At 39.3% G+C, this 24,718-nt stretch overlaps 1 protein-coding gene across 2 annotated transcripts in view; it reads right to left on the bottom strand.

Annotated features, from left to right (window-relative positions):
* The window catches only part of slc12a2 (solute carrier family 12 member 2), a 245,127-nt gene that overhangs the window by 152,935 nt on the left and 67,474 nt on the right, over positions 1-24,718 (bottom strand). For both annotated transcript variants that reach the window (XM_068030181.1, XM_068030180.1), the window contains exons 2-4: positions 15,368-15,487; positions 11,163-11,238; positions 5,873-5,968 (exon numbers count right to left, since the gene is read on the bottom strand). In XM_068030181.1, coding sequence (XP_067886282.1) covers positions 5,873-5,968; positions 11,163-11,238; positions 15,368-15,487 — 292 coding nt within the window. The remainder of the gene's footprint in view (positions 1-5,872; positions 5,969-11,162; positions 11,239-15,367; positions 15,488-24,718) is intronic.

The following is a 24,718-nucleotide window of genomic DNA, read 5'->3' on the forward strand; positions in this document are numbered from 1 at the left end:
TCCCCAGATGTTAGTAAAGAGGACTTTACAGGGTCAACTGGGCAGGGTGCCCCATTAATATTTTTGGTGCCTGGGTCAATGCCAGGTGGTCCATCAGTTTTACTTTATTCAACTTTTCTGTAGCGGTTTGATACCTCTGCCATGCTGAAAGTTTGTGCACTGATGCGAAAAATAAAGGATAAAGCTCTCAGTCTGGGCTGGCAGCGTGGAAGTCAAGATGTGTTATTGCTTGATATTGGCTTCACATCAGTAGTCGTACAAACTTTCCTTTTTTTTTTTTAAATTGAAACTGAAAGGAACATTCCACAATACCATTCAATTTTTAAACAATGTGGCTAGCAAGGTCTTTTCTACATATGGAGTTCGCCAACCACACTCCAAAGAGATACCAATACACAGTGCAACAGTGGCTCCCTGCTCACAGTGGTCCAAAGATTCTAGAACTAGTAGGTGCATTGTAAAACCAACTGAGTGTCATTAGAAAACTAAATGAAACTCAGATCAGTTATAGTTAATTCAGAAATTAAGCTGCCGTCTGAACAATAGATAACTGCGGTCAACATTACCAAAAGGTAATTTTATAGCTCTGAATGTTATCATGAGGGATCCTTTGCATTAGCATCTCCCTATAGAAGAGGAAGTTACTGGATCACATTATCACTAGTTTCACTGAAACCAAGCTTGGGAAATACCACCTATCATTTCATGCCATTAATACTGACGACACAGCCATGTAGAGATGACATAATCAATATTATTGCTAATAAGAGACAGAGATAATATCTAGATTGATCTAGATTGCCAGGATGGTAGTTGAACAGGAGAGAGGAGAAACAGGGAGCAAGAGAGATAAACTCCATTATTTTGGAGATTCTTAGTGCTCTTAATACATCAAGTTTTTTGTTTTAAAAGTGCCTTCAAAAGAAGTCATTAGACAAGGCCCAGTGATGAAAGTTCAGATGAAAAGGTCATTGACCTGAATCATGAAGTCTAATTCCCGATCTATAGATGCTGCTTTATTTGCAGAATATTTCCAGCATTGTGTTTTTATTTCCAATTATGCCATTTGAATTCAAAATAGAAAAAGGGCTTGTATAAATTTTGTAAATTGCCAACTCCAAATATGGAACCCTCCAAAATTTATGCAGACTTTAATTAAACAAAACCCACTCAAAAAATGATCATTTGATCCAAATGCTTTATTCATACGATCTATAGAAGGCACAGTTGTTTATACATGACAGACTGGTGAGGAGATAAATTCAGTCTGAGATTCAGTGCCTTCAGGATGAGTTCTATGGCCTCTCTGCACCCTCTAACTTCCTTCAGTCCTACTGCCTTCCAAAATTTTTGCGCTCCTCCAATTCTGGCTACTTTGCATCACTGATGTTCAACTCTCCATCACTGCCAGACTTGCCTTCAGCTGCCTAGACCCAAGCTCTGAAATTCCCTCTCTGAACTCCCCCACCTCTCTATCCTTCTTTAAGACACTATTTAAAACCCAACTCTTCGAACAAGCTTTTGGTCATCTGTCCCAATATGTTATGTTGCTTGGTGTCAATTTTGTTTGATAATTCTCCTGCAAAGTGTCTTGGGACATTTAACTACATGAAAAGGTACTGTATAAATGCAGATTGGTGTTGCAAAGTGTGGATGTCAGGCAAGAACAGGATGGGCTTTTTTAAAAACAAAAAACTTGAATTATTAAGAGCACTAAGAATCTCACCAAAATAATGGTGTTATCCTCCATGGTGACTAGCCCACCAATTCACCATCTAGACTCATTCTTGAAGAAGAACAGTCACTTGAATAAAAAGGTACCAGTGGAAAAAGCTGACTAGAGAACAGTACTGCAGCAGGCATCAGCATTTTTAAATGGAAAGGGGTGGGGGGGGGGGGGGTGGGAGCAGTAAAAGGAGGAACACAATTTTTATTTATAAGAGGAATTCTCAGGAGGTGGGCATTGTTGGCAAGGATGACATTTAGTGACCATCCCTAGCAGTGTTCCCCTGAAAAATTCGTTCTTGTGCACAGCCAGTTTTATCAATGCATGGTCCCTTTAAAAAATTTTTGCATGGTATTTAATGCAGAATAAAGGCATGTGCAGTATGTTCCGGACTGCTGCAGAACCGTGCACACGCATCACTGAACAGGAACATTGGTCCCTAGTTTCTCCGAGGTAGTGATGGTGGGCCTTTTTAAACCACTGCAGTTACACGAAGCTGTAAGGTAGGAGTTCTAAGATTTTGACACATTGACATTGAAATAACAGCATGATACATGCCCACATCAGGATCGTGTGTGTATTTGGGGGGAGGGGAGGGGAGGGGAGGCAAGCGGAAGGGTGAAAAAAATGGAGGTGATGGTTTTTCCAAGCACATGCAGCCTTTCTAGGTGGTGAAGGTTGAGAGTTTGGGAGGTGACACTGAAGGAAAGATTTTTTTTGGGGGGGTGGGGGAGGGGGTGGTGGAGTGCAGGGAATGTAATCATTTGAATGTCCCATTCTAATTGCACTAAAAGACAGAGCGAGCAAGGCGGCAAGGGAGTGATGAGAAGGCGTCCAAGCAGCAAGTTATAGAAAAGAACAAGAATGAGCTATTAAAAAAAAATTGTGAACAAGGGAGCTAGATAGATAACTAAAAGACGAGAACATGAGTGTTAGAGATAAACGAGAGCAAGAGTGATAGATTGATAACTAAGCAAGCAAGACTCCTTCTAATTTGTGGGCTTTTCCTGTTTCTGCATATTATACCTGATCAGGTATTACTATTTTTATTACTAGTTTAGTTTAGTTCTGCACAATTATACTATTTAGGTTTGCAAGTATTACCATGATATATGGGTAGCTACCTTTGATTTCAGCCCTCTAATTGCAAATATGAAAAATAGATTGTTCAGTGCTTTCAGTACATTTTCCTATCTATATAATGGACAAACACCTTTGCAAACATGAGCACTGCAGCTTTAATAAGTAAGGAGGGATTAAGCACATTAAAAAAAAGACCCTGCAGAGAACAAAACTTTCTCTCATGCTTGACAGCATGGAAAAATCATAAAATGGTAGAGAATTCAAATCTTAGTTACCGTGATATTGTTCCATTATCTGTTTTCTAAAGAAAAGTTGAAAACCTGACTGTTTGGTCCCAAACGTCTCATTTTGGCAAGCACATCATTATCTCAACTTTTCAAAACAGATGTCCTTGGTTCTCAGCAGAAAAAAGAACCAGGAAACACAAGTTGATCTTGAGAAATCATTGAATTCAATGTAAAAAGTAAAAGCAAACAAAACCAACTGCAAGTCATCAATGAACCTATTCACTCCCACTCCTAGTCACTAACCAGTGACCCCTGCTGGAATGTGTGCACATGTCTATATTGAGCGAGGACAGGATCAAGCTTAGTTATATTAGCACGTAGGTATAGCCAGCCAATACTCAGTCTATGCTCACACATTAAAAATGAGCACTTGCATCAGTTGCATGTCAGTCATGACTCAGTTGGTAGCATCCGCAGCTCAGTCACAAGGTTTTGGAATCAAGTCCCACTTCAGGACTTGAGCAGAAAAAAAAAAAATCAAGGCTGACACTTCAGTCCAATAGTGAGAGGGTGCTGCACTGTTGGAGGTGCCATCTTTCTGATGAAGTGCGAAAAAGTAAGAACTAAGAGACCTGAACCAATTTTGATTACTACAATCATGACAGTGGGCCTCATCTGCTTACCAATTTCATACACAGAATTAGAACGTAAATGTAAAATTAGATTCTGGTGGGGAGGCAAGAAGCCCAGCTCAAAACACACAGGAACAGGGAGCTCACATTCCTGACAGAGAAGAGCAACCTAACGACTCGACTGTGATTTAATGGGAAATTAATGCTGAGGAGTTTGATAGACAGACACGAAAAGAGAGATTATTCCCACCTGTGGAGAGAGTCAGGGCCATTGAGATAAGGTCATCACCAAATCAAGCCAATAAGAAATTCAGCATTAAAATGAGTGGAGGCAAAGGATCTTAAAAAGAATCGAAACCCCTCAGCCCAGGTTTTCATTGAAGGTTACCAAAATGGGAGAGGGGGGAAAAAGGGGATGGGGAGGGGTAGAAACTAATCTAGAGACTAAGCTAATTGAATTTTTTGATGTAGTAACAGAAGGTTGATGAAGGGAATACGGTGGATGTTGTTTATATTGATTTTAAGACAGCGTTTGATAAAGTACCACATAAAAGGCTGATGAACAAAATTGAGGCTTATGGAATAAGAGGGTCAATCTCCAATTGGATAAAGGAGGAAAAAAAAAGTCAGCTTAAGGACAGAAAAAAGCAAGTCATGATAAATGTCTGAAAGTTAGCCTGGAAGATGGTAGACAGTGGTTTTCCCAAAGCGTCAGTGCTAGGACCACTGCCTTCTTTTTTGCTTTAAATGACTTGGATATTGGAATAGAGAGTAGAATGTCAAAATTTGCCGACAATATCAAACTTGCAGTGGCACACAGTGAGGATGATACAAACCACCTGCAACAGGCTAGCAGACTAAGCAGACAAGTGGCAGATGGAATTTAATACTGACAAGTGTGAGCTGATGCATTTTGGCAGCAGGGATAGGGGGAGGCAATATATACTTAATAGCACAGTTCTAAAGTGTGTACAGGAAAGAGAGGGATCTGGGGGTTCATGTGCATTGATCTTTGGAGGGGACAGGACATATTGAGAGAGTGGTTAGCAAAGCATATGGGATCTTGGGCTTTATAAATAGAGGCATAGAGTACAAAAGCAGGGAAGTTATGCTGAACCTTTATAAAGCTCAGGTTAGGCCCCAACTGGAGTAATGCATCCAGTTCTGGTCACCACACTTAAGGAAGAACACGAGGGCCCTGGAGAAGGTGCAGAGGAGATTTACCAGAATGATTCCAGGGATGGCAGATTTTAGTTACAAGGTTAGGTTGGAAAAGCTGGGATTGTTCTCCCTGAAGCAAAGGTGATTTGATTCAGATGCATAAAAGAGTAAGTCAGGCTTAGACAAGTTAGAGATGGAAAAACAGTTACCTATAATGGATGGTACAAGGACTAGGGTACACAGATTTATATAGTGTTGGCCGAGATGCAGGGGAATATGAGCAAAAACTTTTTTTTTTAAATAAACGTAGCGGGTGGCCATGACCTGGAACTCGCTGCCCACAAGGGTGATAGAAACAGTAACAATGATTTCAAAAGGAAATTTGATGGGCACTTGAAGGAAATAAGTTTGCAGGACTACAGGGATCGAACGAGGGAGTGGGACTGAGTCCATGCCGGCTCTCCAAGGAGCAATGGGCCGAATGGCCTCCTTCTATGCCATAACCGATTCTGACTCTAAATTTACATGCATGATGATCAAAACGGTGTTTTTTTTAAAGAAAAAATTTTTCATCTGAAACTCTTGTTGAACTATTGGATAACCAGCTCCATGTACACAAGTATTTAAAGTATCTGCAGCTAATCAAACACATTAAATTCTATTATGTTTCACTGCAGGAAGTTAGCCGAGTGCAAATCTAAGACAGTTAAAAATAAAACTTCACCTTGAAGTGAATTCCACGCCCATCAAAGGCTGTTGCTTCTCAGCAGAGCAGTAAATTATTTCTAGAGCAATAAATTACTAACTGAACACATGAATAAAAGCATTGTTGCATTATATTTTTAAAAAATGCTTCATGGATTCCAGCCATCTTTCAATTATTTTTCAGTGACATAAAAGGAGTCATTGAAGAAAAAAAAAGTGAATCATGTGAAGAATAGAGGAAATGTGATGAGATGCATTTGAGATCCCGGAGACACAAAATATCAAATACAATACAATGACATCAATACACTGCTAAGGTGGAAACCTGAAACCATTACCTCCGCGAACAAATCCATTGGTAGTTATAGCTGAAGTCGATAGTCCTGTGATAGTGGTCACAACAGTCGCCATGCCAATGACGACAAGAGCAAGACCTGTTTACAGAAGAATAAATGTTACTCGCACAAGGAAGTTTGAAACAACATTCAAAATTATGTTTCAATAAACTAAAAGAACATTGTAGCTTTCAATTTTTTAAATGTACAATGAGTTAAGTCCTAGCAACAGCAATTTGAGGCATACAAGATTACTTTGACACTCAGGACTAGGTTTAGACAAGATTGCAATACAGAAGGACTATGAACCAAGGACATGAATATTGGATTCCAGTTTAACTTAATAAATTTTACAAAATAATCAGCTTTAAAATTAATCACTACCTCCCTACAATATAGCGAACATATATAATGCTATCACTGTATTAAACATATAAAAGCTAATGACCAACATTGCTCCATGCCTGCACTGTACCAAACAGTTCAGTGCTGTCAATTTTGTTGGATTCTCAAATGCTGTTCAACACTACTCTATGCATGAAATAACATTCTCTACATCATCCTATTTAGAGAATAAAATTAACTAAACAACTTATATCAAACTTCCAAACTGCTTTACGTTTAAGCTTATAAAAGATTTTTAAAACATAATAAAAATTCAATATCTTTTAGTGCAGTTGTAAGGTCAATCTGAAAGGTATGCCTTCAAGTTAAAGTGTTAGATCTAAGCTGCTGCTTTTAAGATTATGCTAAGATCCACACTGATGGCACTGGTTCCCAATATTTGGGACTCTCAGGAGCTGTTGCTGCTAGCATGGGTCTTATGCAATATAGAATCAGTTCTAACAAGGCATTTTAGAAGATTTTTTCCCCTCACTTCTCCCAATTTAGCATATTAGCTAACATTTCCCCAGCTCTCACACTGAACAAATGAACAATGGGAATGGTCTGTATAGGCGAGACAGTTTTTTTTTAAAAAAAGAAACATCAATGTCTCCAAAGGTCTACTGTACATAAAAGGACCATTTGGCAGGTTCATACAACAAATGATTAAAAACAAACAAAGGAAGCATGATGGGCATCCAGAGACGAAAAAAGCTGCAGATGTGGAGGTTGATTACAATACAACTGAACAAAGATAGGCACAAAAAAAAAAAATGATGTCACCAACACCCTGTACTTGAAAACATACCACAGTTAGCACTGCATTATTTAGCAAGCACGACAAGAACTCCCATTTAACAATGATCGAAAAGGTTTCCTAAATGGCAATTACCTTACATTTAATTCCCATTTTAAATGCTGAAGGCTAAAACCATATTTAACTTCCAAAAGATAGCGTCTGCTACACATAATAAACAATGCTATCAGCGCATTAAATATTAGCTCACAGCAACTGAAATAAAAGTAGTGAGATTATATCAACAAATACAGAAGTATGATGAGTGTGTTAGAAATCCAATGGTCTTGGGGTTCTCTTCGGGTCTCGCAACACCCCCCAGTCACAAAACATATGATGTAAAATACAAGGTATACTGCCAAATTTCCTTCGTTCCCACTTGTACTACACCAAAGACTAATACCAGAGTGAAATATTGAAAATATGAATTGTATCTGTTGAACTTAAAATACCACGTGATCAGTCTACACAGTCACTTTTTGTAGCTGGAATACTGCATAATCAACAGGTGGAAAAACTGTTATGACACGTTCAGTGCAAGGAGGTGGTTTAATGTGCTACACAGAGCACATATTTACTGTCCAGGTACACTACCATCAACTGATTTATAGCAGGCCCACACAACACTGCAGCACTGAGATGATAAAATTAGAGGGGGGGGAAAGTAATGACCAGTTTGCAATAAAGAAATGGCAGTCCAATACAACAATCATTCTACTTTCTCCCTCTTTCCCTATGTTACTTTATGCAATAAAAGGGAAAGATGGGGAGCATAGAAAAGAGGATAAGAGAGAATAAGAAGCCATTATCAAATTTTATTGATGTTTGTAGAATTTTGGGTTGCCCTGTTCATTGAATAATGATAGCTGCCTCAGTTATAAAACGCCTACACAAAATAAACTAAATCTGCAGAAAACATCAATTTGTGAAAGCTGAATGTCAAAATGCACAGACATACACTTACACAGTACAGAAAATTAGAACTCTATACCGTGAGTAGGGTTGTTTAATGGAACGATCAGAATGCATGCTGGCCATCAACATCCTCCTTGGATTCAATATTTTCATCCGAAGATCAATATGGATATGGGATGCACATCAAGTGCACTGCAGAAAGTAGTACAATTTACCCTGCATCTGATGACAGGAGTAAATCCTGTAAAAAGTAGCTGGAACTCCACTTTGAATAAAAGCATTTTTTGCACTCATCAATTTAACAGTCAATTCACCATATGGTGTACAGACTGGGCAGTTCCCAGATTCAGATCTTGGTCTAAGTTAAACTAATTTAACTACAATAGGCAACGGGGTACCATAGTTACCTCCTCACCCAACATCCTCCCAGTACTCATCTTGTAGAGGTCCATTCCAATAGAACAGCCACTTGCATGTGATACTGAAAGACTAAGCAGCTGTGGAACAATGTCCCAGCATGTATCAATACTTTTTGGGAGATAACAGAAGGAAAATAAGTCCACCTCCACTACAAAGGAAATCAAGATTCAAACTCCCGAGATTGCAGCTAGCAACGTTTTGAATCCCATGTAGTTAAGTTTTGAAAAAAAGTACGTTTAAAAATCCCAAAACTAAAAACTACGAAGGGAGACTGATTCAGATTAGTGGAATGTCTTTATTTAATAATGCTGAAAATCAAGATTGAACATTACCACTATGTTGCATGCACTGAACAGGAGTATGAATTACAATGTACAGGTGTATATTAAAATATTAATCTAATAAAAATAGTAATTCAAATAATTTGATAAACTCAGTTAGACAAAACTACATAACTCAGAGGCAACATATCCATTAGGACCTGGTTGTCAACAGTTTACACAAATTAAGGTAGTATCTCAAAATAGATTCTGATGGGCTTAAAAAGTGCAAGAAAGGAACTTCATGGCTTTATTTTACAATGTTGATGCAGAAACAGCAAATAATGCAATTTTAGAACTATTTAAAAATCCCAGCCACAGTAAGAGTGGTTACATTTTAATCAAAGCGAAAGGTGCAATTGCACAGAATTTTATAAACAAAAAACCCAAGCTCCAGTTAACTTAACAGTCAGAGATGTGACTAAAGTAGTTTTCTCAACAGCCAGTTCATCTACTTTAAATGAGTCCACTAGAAACCAAATATTTAAGTTTAGAACCATGAGCCAATATACACAAGGAGTTTGAACAGGGCTGACAGAACTCTCCTATAACGCCCAACTGTGAATTTGAAATAAGGAGTTTAACATTATGATATAAAAGTTCAGAATACATGTACTTGTGGGCCATTGCCAAAAACAGGCATCTTTGTTTTCCCAACACCTAAAATTATGGCTTGACTTTAAAAAAGCTTTACTGTTTAAAAATAAACAAAATAAATTTATTTAAACATTGTTACTTCCAATTCTTCACACTCAATATCCAGTGCAATAGTCCACTTCCCAGAGGCCAGGCACACAAACTGCTCCTCGATCTTTCCCAATATTACTCCAAATGTTCTCTCCCAGGCCCTCCCTTCATGTATTCACCAGTATTGGAAACTAACCATTGAGAATCCAAATGATTTTCAAAGCAGCTCAAACTACAAACACAAAAATGTGGTACGTTACAACACATAAAAACAGATCATTTGACTCATCAAATCTGCACCATTTTTCCTCCATACAAGTCTAGTTTAATACTACTCTTGCTCGCTCCCCATAACCTTTAATAACTTTCCGCCTTTTCAACAACTATCTAATTTCCTTTTGAAAATAATTCAAGGGCCCAGCTTCAGCAACAGTTTGCAGCAGAGTATTCCACATTCTAAACACCCACTTGCAACCTTATTATTTGTGCTGCCACAGCTCTATAACTGAGTCAGGAGAACTACTGCAAGACAAACTTGGCGACAAGACGACCCCACACTCAACTAATTTGCAAACAGGAATAACTCCCACTTCCTGCACATTTCCAAAAGACAGCAAGAAGATCTCAAATTCTTCAGAGCAAAGTGGATTCTGGCAAATCTGAAATAATTGCTGGTGTGATAAAATAGCATTAGGTAGGAACCAGAATTATCCCAGATCATTATACAAGGTGGCAGATATAAAACAAAAACATGAGTGCAACTCTCAAAATATGAAAGCTTTCTAGTTCTGTGGCAGGGCAGGGGTGGGGGGGGGGGGGGGGGGGGTGGTGGATATCGCCCCTAGGTCCAAGCATTGCATCCCAATATACCTCCTTTAGATGAAAGTTATAATCCAAACATAAGTACACTACCAACTATAAGTTTATTTGATGGTGCAAAGTCTTGTAAAATCAATCTCATTATTAATCTGGATGCAACACTTGTCCTAATTAGCTGCTACCTTTGAGCCATAATCCTTTCCCCATAATACAGCTTAGCCTTGGAAACAGTTTCGTTAATTGGGTTATTTAAGAATAGGGATTTGCAGCAACACAGTACAAATTAAAAAAGGAATATTCCAGGGAAGAACAAACAAAAAATATTTCTTAGTAGACATTTTCAATAGCAGTTCAAAAGAAAGGTTAAACTTGTCTGGATAAATATTTACATTTATTTATAAACTACCTCACATATTTAGATATTATGGCCATCGGGTGCTTTGGACACTAATTTACAGAGATGAAGATGAATCTTTAAGCTAGAATAGAAAGCAAAGCATTCAGTTATTCCCTGATACAAGTGTGGGAAGAGTATAATGTCCATAACCATGCAAAATGACCATTTGAATAGGTTAGCTGATGAATGTACGTTATAATGAAGAGCTGTAAGATATTTGGGGAAAAAAGTTCCAAATCTTTTAGCGATTCTCCCATGAAATAGTTAATTTGTAGTTAGTTGTACCATGAATAGTTATGTTTCACTGCAAACTGTAAAATGTGCTCAATTTCAACACCTAGCATTTAATTAAGATCAGGAAAGACGACAACCTTATATTACATTCAACACATTACTGCAAATGACTGAACCACTTAACAAGTGAATTACAATTCAACACAAAGGCTAGACAAAAAAACAAAAAAAAAAAATCGCACTTAAAGATAAGCCCACAAAAGAAAATACAAAGCAACAGAAAGATCAGTAGAGAAAAAAAAAAGTTGATATTCCACATACCTATCCCAGCATGGCCAACAATCCATGACAAACGGATGAAGAGCATCACACCCCAGATATTTAGCATACATCGTACCTAGTGGATAGGGAAAGGTTTCGCGTGAGCACAAAAAAAGATTGATGATCACATATTCCAAATTCTTACCAATCTGCAGTGCCATCCAAGCAGGCAGTGAATTAAGCATAACTAAATCATTCTGCTTGAATTTCATCTGAACTGCATTTAAAATTATGCAATTTAATTGTATTATTTGGACCAGAAGGCAGTAAAAGACTAGAAAATATGTGCACCAACTGCACAAATCGATTTGAAAGAAAAAAAAGACTTGCATTTATATAGTGCTTTTCACAACCTTTACAGCCAATGAAATTTTTCTTTTGAAGTGCAGTCACTATTGTAGGAAATGCTGCAGTCACTTTGAGCACAGCAAACACCCAGAAACTGCAATGTGATAATGACCACATAATTTTTTTTTAATGATATTGATTGAGGAATAAATATCGGCCAAGACACTGGGGATAACTCCCTGCTCTTGTTTGAAATAGTGCCATGGGATCTTTTACGTCTATCCGAGAGGGCAGATGAAGCTTTGGCTTAACGTCTCATCTGAAACACAGCACCTCCAACAGTGCAGCACTTCCTCAGTAATGCACTGGAGTGTCAGTCTTGATTTTTGCACTCAAGTCCTGAAGCAGGACTTGAACCCAAAACCTTGTGACTGAGGCAACAGTGCCACCAACTGAGCCACAGCTGACACCCAAAGTAAGGCACTGGATAAACATCTACATCTGTCAAACAAAGCTCTCAATTAACTTTTCAACAGACAAAATTATCTATTTTAAGGACAGAAAACTTTAAACAAGTGCTATGGTAAATTTTACAAATCAATTTATTGAGATAAAATTTTAATTAAAAACGTCATTGAATTCTCTTCCCTTTGGTTATAGTAATAAGTATAATACACTTTCGTACATCTGTAGATTTCTCTATGAATATGAAGCATGTTTTCAAACAGGCACTAATAACAGTTGTAGCATCACATTTAACTTTGTCAAGGAACTAAAATAGTCTTATTAGTTACATGGCTCAGTGCTGATCATGACGAGTTGAAGTCTTATAGAATCTAAATAAAATAAATTTTCTTTGAGAAAATATAGCAAGATGTCAAGTCAATCACGTCTGGAGAGAAGATCCAGAAAAGGATTGTGTGTGGCGGGGAGGGCTAGGGAAGGGACACGGTGAAAGGATCATTGTGCTGAAAATAACTTCAAAATAATTGAATAACTATGCTTCATGCAAAAAAAAAGGAAAAAAAAAAGAGAGAAGTGGTGAAAAGGCGACTGAAGGGAGTGCTGCACTATGAGGGGGTCATCTTTTGGCAGAAGACGCCAAATTGAGGCTTCCATCTACCTACCTCGATGGAAGAAAAACGTTCTATAGCACTAGAGAGTTGTGCGCCCTGGCCAACATTTCTCTGAACTAACGACACAAAAAGTATGGTTATTTATCTCATTTCTGTTCACAAAATTAGCTCTATGTGTACTTAAATAAGAGTGACTATACTTCAAAAAAGCACTTCATTGCCCATCTGCACGTCATGCAGCCAACATGCCATATAAATGCAGTTCTCTAATGACTTAAAAAAGTGTTTTTCTTTCCTCAATGATAATCAGAGTCTCCACAATCCTACAATAAATTAAAAATTTTAAAGTGAAATCCCTTAGAAATAAAACAGATTATTGCAAAAGCCTTTCAGAAAATTTAATATCATGCCCTTGGCGAGGTTAAAGGGTGTGGTAACCTAAATCTGCCTTGATTTATTGCTGCTGGTGCACCAAATACAAATTAACACTTTGTAGTCATGCAAATTTTCCCAGCAATTTATGAGCATTTCAATCCGACTAAAAAACTTTCCCAAGTAACCCAAAAGTTTCTTTTTAAATTCAGTCCCAATATTCCAAGAATCATGATGGAATCTTCAGCACTTTAAAAAAAAAAATACAAATCACTTTGGGGAACAAAAGAGGGTCCTTGGCAATTTAGGGAGTACAGAAGTCTTAGAACATGGAAAGCTTTACTACAGGGAGTGGTTGATGCCAAGACCATTTCATATTTTAAAAAAGAAAACTGGATGAATATTTGAAGTGGAGCAAAATACAGGGGCATGGGGAAGGAAGAGGATAAAGGGGTTAATTTTGGATTGCTCGACCAAAGTCCCAGCAAAGATACAACGGTCAGAATTTTATGGTGGGGCAAAGGCCCCGTCCAAAAAGGTCAGGGATGAGCCCACTTCCACCAGGCCTGGTGGCCACATTGTAATTTTACTTGGCCCTGGGCCCTTAAATTGGCCTTGGGCAGGACTTCTGGCCCTCTGAGGCAGGAAGTCCCGCCTCCAAGAGCTGGTGGTCTATCAATCGGCTGGCAGCTCCTCAGTCCCAGCACGCCACTGGAAGCCAGGGCCACTACTGGGACTGTGCCCAGCCAAAAGAGGATCATGGACGTTGGCCTCCATAAAAATGAGTGGGGTTTCAGGCCCCGCCAGAGACAAGGGGGCTGGGGGTCGTTCAGGAGGGTGGAGCAAGGTACTCCAGCAGGGACAGCTTGTGCTGCTGCGGGGGTGAAGGGCATCCTCTGTGCGGTACAGGTACCCCATCAAGAGGACCCCACCAACCCCCCAGGCCCAAGGTGACCACCAAGTTTCACCTGACAGCTTCCACGGGTTCTGAAGTTCCCAGTTGCCGCTGGTAAAATACCAATGGTGGCAGGAGGAGGCCCTTAAGTGGCAATTACTTGGCCATTTAAGGGTCCCAATCGGCCTGAGGCAGACAGGCCGTTTGTCACCTCCATTTGCCGCCCTCCCCCCACCCCACCAGAGAGCGGTTGTAATCAATCAGTAGAAAATGTTTCTCTCAACTAATCATTTCCAATGTCCAGCAGTTGATTAGCAGTACAAGTTTGTATTTTGTAATAGTTCTTTTAAAATAGTGGTTCTCAAACTGGGGTCCATAGAAACTTTCTATGAGTTCTGCAATGCAAAGCCAGCCTTACAGGTGGGAGATTACCCAGGCACTGTGGTCAATATTAAATTGAACAAACAGTGGCATGCTCTGCTTCGCCAATGCTCCGACTCTCGCTGAGCTCCTGGAGTGATAGACACAGGTACTTCCATCTCAATGATATCTAAGTAAATACTTATTTTTCTAAAAACATCCTTTTTGCAAGCAGAACTTTCATACTATGAGTATCACACATAGCATTGTAATTTAGATGGGGGAGGGGTGTGGATTCATGATTACCAATCCATTTGAAAAGGTGTCCTTTGGCTAAAACATTTGAAAACTACTGTTTTAAAAAGCCTCAATACCATCAGAACCATACTGATTTGAAAATCTACTCGGATATATTCTGTCAATTCAGTTATACCTGCTACAGTTGAAAACAGCTTGAATTAAATTCATTCCTCTTATTTACTTGTTTATGCTGCAGATTGCCATAGTGATGTACAATGTCATGGAATTTCTAATGACTTCAAAATGTTTTTTTTTAAATGGATGGATGATTTTCACATAGCCCATGCCCATTAGATCTCATACATTGTTCTAAAATGATAAAAATCAATTTTGTAATTTAATGTCCAAGTTAAACAGTTAACTTCCTGACATGCACAGTTTAGTTTGGAGGATCTAGACAGCAAGAAGTGGTCATTTGCAAAAAATGAAGAAGTTCCTTGCATTAAAGTTGCGTCTTCAGAAGAGATCATTTGCTTTCATTTTTCCCACTAAGTCACATCATAATGCAGTTAGAACTGGGAGCTATTAATCAGTGAGGAATCTCTAATGTAAGGCAATAGTTTTGCATGAACCCCCACATTGCGACTTTTGCTGAAGATAAAAGACATGGGAATGTGGTTGTTGTGCCTTCGAAGTCCAGAAATCATCAGTCATACAAAAGAAAGTCATCCTTACAACAAAGACTCGAGCATTTTGCTGTGCGCTGGTAATTTAGCAGGTGCAGGCATGCAAAGCTGCAGCTATACTGCACGTCCAGTACCAAACTAAAAGCTATAAAACTTCTAAAGGCTTCTAAAAAGGCCCCAAGAGCAGTTCTATCACAAAGCTATTCCAAAAAAAACCTCAACTGATATCACCAAATATCTGGAGTAACCCGTTCTATATCCATTGAAGAAGAGAGAGCAATTACTTACCAGAACACCTTTAACCCAGCCAAACTTTACAACACCTTTATTGTCAGTAACATGCTTCGACACAGCCTCCTCAGCTGGACTGCTTTCTTCTCCATTTACATAGCCATCCTCAAAAGGCTCCTGAAAAGCAAATTAGAAAAAGGTTTAGTTTTATTATCTCACTTCAAATCACATGCTATTTATGAATTCATGCTCAGAGTGTCCAAAATAATATTCATCAAGTTTTAAAATTATTCCAGATTTATCTTATAATACAACTGCAAATTTATTGAATTCCAAGTTTAAAAAATTGTGCAACATGCCAACACTAACTTCGCAACCTGTGCTATAAATTTCCAAAAGAAATTATTCTGTAGCCAAGGCAAAAACTTTGTTCAAAAAGGGAGAGAAGGAGTAACTGGGTAACTAAAGGCTGGTAATCAAATAACGGTCGTGGGCAAACTCAGAATCCATAATTCGAGATCACATTAGTGAGCATTGAGGGATGTCTGGAATAATCAATGATAGCATAGATTTAATGAAAGCAAGTCATGATTGAAAAGTCGAAGTTTTTTTGGAGGAGATGGGTCACTGTATAGATAAAGGGAATGCAGCAGATGTAAATGCATTTGGACTTTCAGAAGGCTCCTTAGAAAAATGTAGGTGTTTGATCTAAGAAAGCGATCAGCAGAGATGGAAAGTTAGTGGACAGATATGAAACAAAAAGGTTAGGCTAAATGTTGGTTATTCAGATTGGAGATGAATGAGGAGGATGATATTTAGGACTATTTCAACTGAGGCAGAGAAGGTCATGAGAATTTTTAAAATTACAAAAGATTTTGATAGGGTGAATAGGAAAAAACTACTGCTTCTTGTGGAGAAGTTAATGATGATGTGCCAATTAAAAATGATGCAGGAATGAGAAGGGTCAAGAGAAATTACACAGCTGTTAAGAGCATGGGATGCTTTGCTATAGGGAGCAGTTAAGACAGAGAGGATTGGTTTTAAAATGGAAAGATTTGAAGCAAATGAAGCTACAGGAACATTCAGAAGGGTAATGGGATTATCTTTGGACTGCTCTAGCAAAAGGTAGGCACAATCATAATGGCATAAATGGTCTCAATTTCTGCTGTAGACATTCAAGGTTCTACAGTGGCAGAACACAGTTTTATGCCCACTATTTCCTCATGTTAGAATTTACAAACTTGGCTAGATCCTTAGGGGAGATAACTTCTGCAGTAATGTCATGGGGATGCAATGATTGGTCTTGAACAACAACGACCATCCTCTCATGTATTTAAGGGAAAACTAGATAAGCATGAGGGAGAATAGAAGGATATACTGATAGGATTAGACGAGAAGGGGTGGGAGAAGGCTCGAGTGACAGAATGGCCTATTCCTGTGCTGTAAAAATCTATGCATGACTCCAGTCATTAGAGGATTTTATCCTTGCCCACCACCCCTTCTCATTGGCTGGTGAACACAGAAGGCAAGCAAGGCATTTTACCTCACAATGTACAGTGGAATATTTCCACAAAGAGAAAAAAAAACTTTCCCACGACAGGCATTGGAAGCCAATAAATAGACATAGAAGCAAGACACATCGGAGTTACATTTCTTACTAATTAGAAAAAAAAAAGTCCACACAGATCAGCAATTCTGCATTCCTGGCATGTACAGACTGGCCGAATGCTACGCTCACTCAGGGTTGCAACAAAATGGTAGCCAATGCCAGTTTCATTTATATTTTGACACCACAACCTCCAGAAGACCCGACAAAAATCAACCCAAATTGCTTTTCTGTTGCTCTGGAAGTAGAAACATGGCCTGACTCAAGTTACAGCACTGCCATTTAAGCCAAGCCTGCCATGGGCATTAGTGATGCACTGTTAAGGAGCCACTATAGAAAGTATGTTAGAATTCTTTAGAGCAGTGACAATATCTAACATTCAAAGCTTCTAAAAGGATAACTAGTATTCCAATATACCCATTTTTTGCAATTTAATAATTCACTGCCCTCCCATACACCTTAAAAATATAGTCAAACTACAGCCTGATCTAATTTTTTTTTTTAATTATACACCCAAGACCTAGATTAAAAACAGACGTCACCTGTGAAAAATTAACTGTGCACAAAAGGGTTAGTATGTTACTTTTTAACAATGCAGTGATATTCAGTATTACCATCAGCAATAAACCTGGATACAGAATGCCATTTTTTTTTTTAAGATGCATCACATTTTATGGCCAGACATGTAACTGCATTAGCGTCATAACAATGCTCAATTGCAACAATAAAGATAAAGCACATGGCTTTAAAGGGATATTCATGATTTTAATTATTAATTTCATATTTGTTTGCAGAGCCAGTGACAAAAATTAAACTGCATCATGAAGCAGTAATATATTGTACTTCACCTTGCCAAAGAGAAACTTTGCCAAATATTTTCATAAAGGCAAAATATAAAAATTACACTGAACACATACTGCTCTTTGCTCGCACAAAACATTAACATTTTGTCAAACATTTAAGTCAATGCCCTTTTAAAATGTTTTGTGCTTACATTTCCTGTTCATATGGTTGAACCCAAAATAAACCTACATCAACCTCAATTTATCCATCAGGGGACTGCTTCTCCTAAAAAAAGAAAGGAGATTTTAGGTAGCTTGACGAGAAAGAACTGCAGTATCCAAAAGTGCTGCATGGCCATGTTTCATTCAGCAATAAACCAAACCAGCTTTTCAATGTAAAAGAAGAGAGTGTCCTACTTTGTCTAAACTTAAACTACTCTTCAGCCTTTTTTTTTTAAATCAAAGCTTAAAGAATCAAATTCATCACACAAATTAAATGGGGATCTATACAATATTTTAAATCACAGTTTTTGATATTGAAAACGTCAAGGTTTCTGCAGTATTTTATGAAATGATCAGCCCTGCAAATTTAATTTAGATTTATTTGACAAATAACGTTCAAAAATTATGGCATTATTAACCTACAGTAAATACTTCATAAATTTGAATTTGGAGTCATGATTTAATTGCAATTTACCTTAGTAAATTGCAGATCACCTAAAAAGTTAACATGGCAAATAATTCTTTGTAGAACAATCTTATAATAGGTGATTACTGAATGCTGAAAACACCCAACACAAGAAACATGAACTAAAGACAAGTTACAGCAGTGGGGAACTATGATACGATAGACATAGACTATGATTACCCCGATATGTGAAGCAGGACACAAGACGAGCAGATATAGAATGCTTAGGAAGAATAAAATGATTACAAAAGGGTAGTGTGTACTTCTCTACCCGAGACACACTTAGATGATAAAAAAAACCTTGTAGAAAGTAAATAAAATGACCTAGTGAAATAATGTGGACAGATTTCTAAAGCAATCAGAACTGAAATAATTGTGTTCACCACAGACTGCCATTTTAGATTAAGAGGGAGGACAAAACACCAAGTTTAAAGATGGATGTGAAAATACGAAGGATGCATTTATTAGGGAATTTCAAATAACCAAAAAAGGAACCTAGAGAATTGGAATTGGTAAATGTAACGCACTATTGTTTTATGACAAAATCAGGAAGCCACAAGAGGAAATTTTTGGTCTTGGTAATTGACCCTGTCAGAATCCTGGAAATGGAACACTCAGCAACTACAAAATGATGAGGACTTCAAGGTTAAATCAGCTGGAGTTTCTATTGAGTTTAAAGCTCAAAATTATCAAATCCCTAAGGACAGATAGTATTCATCCCACGGTACCAAGACAGACCTAGGATGAAATTTGCAAAATGGGAGCCAATGAATGCTGGGAAATACAAGATTGGAAATAAGATAATGTAGTAGCCAAATTGATGAAAGGGAATAGGTGAACACAGACATCTACGTACACTAGTCTAAAATTAACACTTGGATGTAAATAAATTGATCGATCAGGGACAAACATACCAGAATCAAATAAATGCACACAACATAGGCTTCAAAAGAGGTCATGCCTAAAAAGCCTACTTTACTTTTTGTAGCAGGTGACATCCCAAGTGAACAGGGGAAATCAATATAATTAATACTTAGACTTCCAAAGAGGCTTTGATAAAATTAGTCACAAAAGGCTGCTACTGAAAATAAAGTTCTGGTATAACCGGTGTGTGGAGAAGCTGAAGCAAAGAAGCAACAGGTGCAGGCGTGGATTAGCTGAAAAGACGCAAGTGTTCCCTAGTTAAGTAGTATCAGGGGAAGTGGAAAAATAATGGTACTGAGCAGAAAGCTACAGGTTTTGTTCCTGGGACCTCTAATCCACATTAAACCTCAAAAATCCCACGCAAACTGGCCAAGTTCACAGATGATCGTACACTAGGGAGAAAGTTGTTGAGATGAAGGAAGCGGTCAGGGAGCTACGCAAAAAGTAGTTAGACAAAACATTGGCAAGTAAAATGGATTTATGAATATGCTCTGGATGTTGCAGAATTAACGGTTTATTTTGGGCACTGCACACTGGAGAAATATTGAAGCAAACAGAGGCAGTGCAGAGAAGAGAAGAGGTACAGGACCAGTCTGGATTAAAGGGCTGTGGTATGAGGAAAGGCAAGAAAAAAAAAAAGGGATCCTGTAGTCTTGAAAAAGTAAATGACAGAAAGGGATCTAAAGTATATGAGATATTAAGTGGCACAAATAAATTTAATCCAGATTATTTTAAAAAGGTATACTAGCACAAGGGGCAATTGGCTAAAACTGACTAAAATAAGTTTGGAATAGATATTAGAAAAGCTTCACACAAAGGATGATAAATGGTAGTGGAGGCGACAACATTAGGATTCATTCAAGAGATACTTGGCAAATGTGTCAGGGACGGCACTTTGTGAACAGCTACAATAATCTGTCCACTCCCAAAAGCATTACACTTTGATATTTGGTAGTACATAAAATGTGCTTTAAAATTCAATAACAATGCTCATCAGTAATATTCAGTCTTCTAGTGAAGACCAAAGTACAGAAAGTCCTCATCAGGGAACTCCTCTTTGCTGACGATACTGCATTAACATCCCACACAGAAGAGTGCCTAAACAGACTCATCGACAGGATTGCGGCTGCCTGCAACGAATTTGGCCTAACCAGTTTCAAGAAAACGATCATGGGACAGGACGTCAGAAATGCTCCATCCATCAATATTGGCGACCACGCTCTGGAAGTGGTTCAAGAGTTCACCTACCTAGGCTTAACTATCACCAGTAACCCGTCTCTCGATGCAGAAATCAACAAGCGTATGGGAAAGGCATCCGCTGCTATGTCCAGACAGGCCAAGAGGGTGTGGGAAAATGGTGCACTGACATGAAACACAAAAGCCCGCGTGTTTCAAGCCTGAGTCCTCAGTACCTTGCTCTACGGCAGCGAGGTCTGGACAACCCGTCAGCCAAGAGCGACGTCGCAACGCATTCCATCTTTGCTGTCTCCAGAGAATCCTTGGCATCAGGTGGCAGGACCGTATCTCCAAAGCAGAATTCGAGGCAGCCAACATCCCCAACATGTACGCCCTACTGAGCCAGTGGCGCTTGTGATGGCTTGGCCACGTGAGCCGCATGGAAGATGGCAGGATCCCCAAGGACGTACTGTACAGTGAACTCGTCACTGGTATCGGACCCACCGGCCGTCTATGTCTCCACTTTAAAGATGTTTGCAAACGTGACATGAAGCACAAGTCATGGGAGCCAGTTGCCAATGATCGCCAGAGCTGGCGGACAACTATAAAAAGGTGGGGCTGAAGAGAGGCGAGTCAGAGACTCAGCAGTTGGCAGGAAAAAAGACAGAAGTGTAAGGAGACAGCCAACTGTGCAACAGCCCTGACAACCAACTTCACCTGCAGTGCCAGTGGAAGAGTCTGTCACTCTAGAATTGGCCTTTATAGCCACTCCAGGCACTGCTCCACAAACCACTGACCACCTCTAGGCGCTTACCCATTGTCTCTCGAGACAAGGCCAAAAAGGAAAAAGGAAATATTCAGTTACATGCTGTTTTTATTTAAAAAAAAAGTGAAGAATCCATCTTCAAGCACCATTATAAGTTGATTACCTTCTCATTTGTCTACAAACGAAGTACTTCAGAGATTTAATAGGTATAGAAAAGGCTTACTTATGTGCAGCTGCAACAGAAAGTTAATCTTCCTTTTAAATACCTCAAAGTTGTAGAACAATTACAAATTTAATTTCAAGTATATAATTAAGTTTTCCCGAAACCAACCTTCGTAAATATTTGCTCCCATACTACAAATAAGGTTGTAGCTTATACCCGTGAAATAATAAAATTTCAAGAAGACATCAATGGCAACCCAGTCTCTGCAGACAGATTTAGCCTGCTTCACTGATTAGCATTCAATGTAATGCGTTGCCCAACAGTGGCAAGAACATATTCATAAATCTTTGTTCCCATTGTAAATGCCAACAACTTCCTGCACTAGACATTCCTTCATCTGCAGCTCAAGATTTATTGCGTGAAAAGTACTGTTTCACAGTTTCTAGCTTATAATAATCCAGAACTTTAAAAAAAACACTGATACTAAAAGCAGCCAACCCTAAAAAAAAAAAAATTCCAAATGAATCTCCATTAAAAATACCGAGTAGTTGTTCCTACAGTCATACTTTACAAAGGAAATTTGAAAGAAAAGTCCAGGTTTTGAATATGCACTAGCCTATTCATGTGAACACATTACTTTCCTGACCTGGCACTTGTTCCAGTTTGGATTAAGTATAACCTTTTCCCCACCTTCCAATTACAAAAGTCACTATTATAGCACCTACCTCTCAACAATTAATCACAATGCAAACTTTCTAAACTATAATAACCGGCTGTAGTTTTGCAATACACTGCAGTTTTAGGTTATCCAGCTTTCATGAATAATATCACAATAGGGCGGCACAGTGGTGCAGTGGTTAGCACCGCAGCCTCACAGCTCCAGCGACCCGGGTTCAATTCTGGGTACTGCCTGTGTGGAGTTTGCAAGTTCTCCCTGTGTCTGCGTGGGTTTCCTCCGGGTGCTCCGGTTTCCTCCCACAAGCCAAAAGACTTGCAGGTTGATAGGTAAATTGGCCAGTATAAATTGCCCTTAGTATAGATAGGGGAATATAGGGACAGGTGAGGATGTGGTAGGAATATAGGATTAGTATAAAATGGGTCGTTAATGGTCGGCACAGACTCGGTGGGGCAAAGGGCCTGTTTCAGTGCTGTATCTCTCTTTAAAAAAATAAATAAATAGTGGTCAGATGCACTTTCCAAGAACATGATAAAAAAATTGAGGCACTTTGTTCCAGCCACAGTTTCTGCCTGCCCAAAGTGAGGTTTTCTATTGCTGTCTTTAAGTTATGCAGTTAGTCATAACACAAGTGCAATGCAGAAGCTTGAAACTAAATACCCTAAAGTCAAAAGGGATGTCAGCAGAATTTTATACAAGGTGCTACATGCTGTGTTTCCCAGAGTGAGCCTTGTGAAATAAGGGCCAGGATTTTACGGTAGACAGATGGGAGCCGGCCACCAACAGAAAAAAGTCGGTGGTAAACCCGCTTCCGCCTCACCTGGGGAACCGACCCGTACTTTGCTAGTCCCCGAGCTTCAATTGGTGTGAGGTGGGACTTCCACCCGCTTGAGGTAGGATGTCCTGCCTAATAGAGCTGCCGGCCAATCAGCGAGCTGGCAGCTCTTAGTCCCAGCTGCGCCACTGGGAGCTGTGGAGACTGTTGGGACTGCAGCACAGCATGAAGAGAAGATGCCTGGGAGCCGAGAAGGCAGGTAAACTTTGGATGCCTCGCCGGGGAGAGGATGAGGATGAGTGTTGGGTCTTCAGGGTGGTTGGGGTAGCGGGAGCAACCATCCAAAATCAGGCACAGGGTGCCTGGTCATGAGGGCTCTCCACGGATGCTCGAGAGTCGCCTAGTTTTATCAGGCGGCTTCTCTCGTTGCTCAGCCGCCCGACCAGCCATGCATAAAATCTGCATGGAGACGGGCAAAGGCCCTTAAGTGGCCACTCAAGGACCTTGATTGACCTGAGGCGGGCAGGCCATTTTTCACCCCTGCTGCCCTACATAAAGTGGCAACGGAGGCGGGTCGGCAAGGCATCCAGGATCCTCCCGCTCCATTTTATGCCACCCACTACCATCCCCCACCCCCTCTTTGGGGTGGCGTAAAATTCAGTCCAAGGACAGAAACTATAGAAATCAACTGGGACTATTTCTACTGGAGAAGTTGAACTTAATAGAGGTTTTAAAATTATGAAGAGTTTTAGTTACAAGTTTAGGATCTGCCTTAAAATATTTTTGAGGTAAAATAATGCTGGTCATACCTTAAGTAGTCTGAGCATCGTAGAGTTTAGGGGTGCAATGGTACTGCCCAATATCTAATAGTACCAGTGCACAATGCAGCTTCCTGGTTACATGATCTGAACATTGTGTCTTTCACACATGTTCTCATATGGATACTTCAATCTTTTCAACAGCAGATTGAGAAGCACTTAAAGTGAGCGTAGAATCAGAGAATTGTTACAGCTACACCAGCTCGCCAAATGAGCAATTTACTTAGTGCCAATCCCCTGCCTTCTCCCCATAACCCTGCATATTTTCAGATAACTGGTTCCCTCTTGAATGCTTAGATTGAACATGGGTATGGTTTATTACACTGCTTTATTTTACAGACAGCAAACAAACGCAAGATTAACAGTCAAAGAAAATTTCACTTCTTGCAGGAAAAAAAAAACTACACAATCCATCCCTTTAGCAGGCTGACTAAGAACATTGAAAACAGGAGTAGGCTAATCTACAACCTAACTCCATCTACCCTCCTTTGCTCCATATCCCTCAAAACCTTTGGATAACAATAATCTAACAATCTCAGCTTTAAAATTTACAACTGATCTAGCATCAGTTGCCGTTTGCGGAAGAGTGTTCAAAGCTTCACCCTTTGTGCTTCCTAATCTCACTCCTGAAGGGTCTGGCCCTAATTTGTAGACTAAGCCCCTAAGTCATGGACTCCCTGACCAACAGTAATAGTTTCTTCCAAGCTACCCTATGCGTTCCCCTGAAAACTTTGATCAAATCACCCCTTAAGCCTTCTACATTTCAAGGAATACAACCCCAGTTTGTGTAATCTCTCATTATTTAACCCTTGGAGTCCAGGCATCATTCTGGTAAATCCAGGCTGCATTCCCTTCAAGGCCAATATATCCTTCCAAAGGTGTGGTGCTCAGAACTGCGCACAGTACTCCGGGGTGTGGTCTAATCAGGGCTTTGTGTAGCTAAAGAATGACTTCTACCCTTTGTATTCACAATCACAGAATTATTACAGTGCTAAAGGCCATTCAGCCCATCCTGTCTGCACCAGCTCTCCAAA

Source organism: Heterodontus francisci, chromosome 4 (assembly GCF_036365525.1).
Source record: "Heterodontus francisci isolate sHetFra1 chromosome 4, sHetFra1.hap1, whole genome shotgun sequence".
NCBI classification, from domain to species: domain Eukaryota; kingdom Metazoa; phylum Chordata; class Chondrichthyes; order Heterodontiformes; family Heterodontidae; genus Heterodontus; species Heterodontus francisci.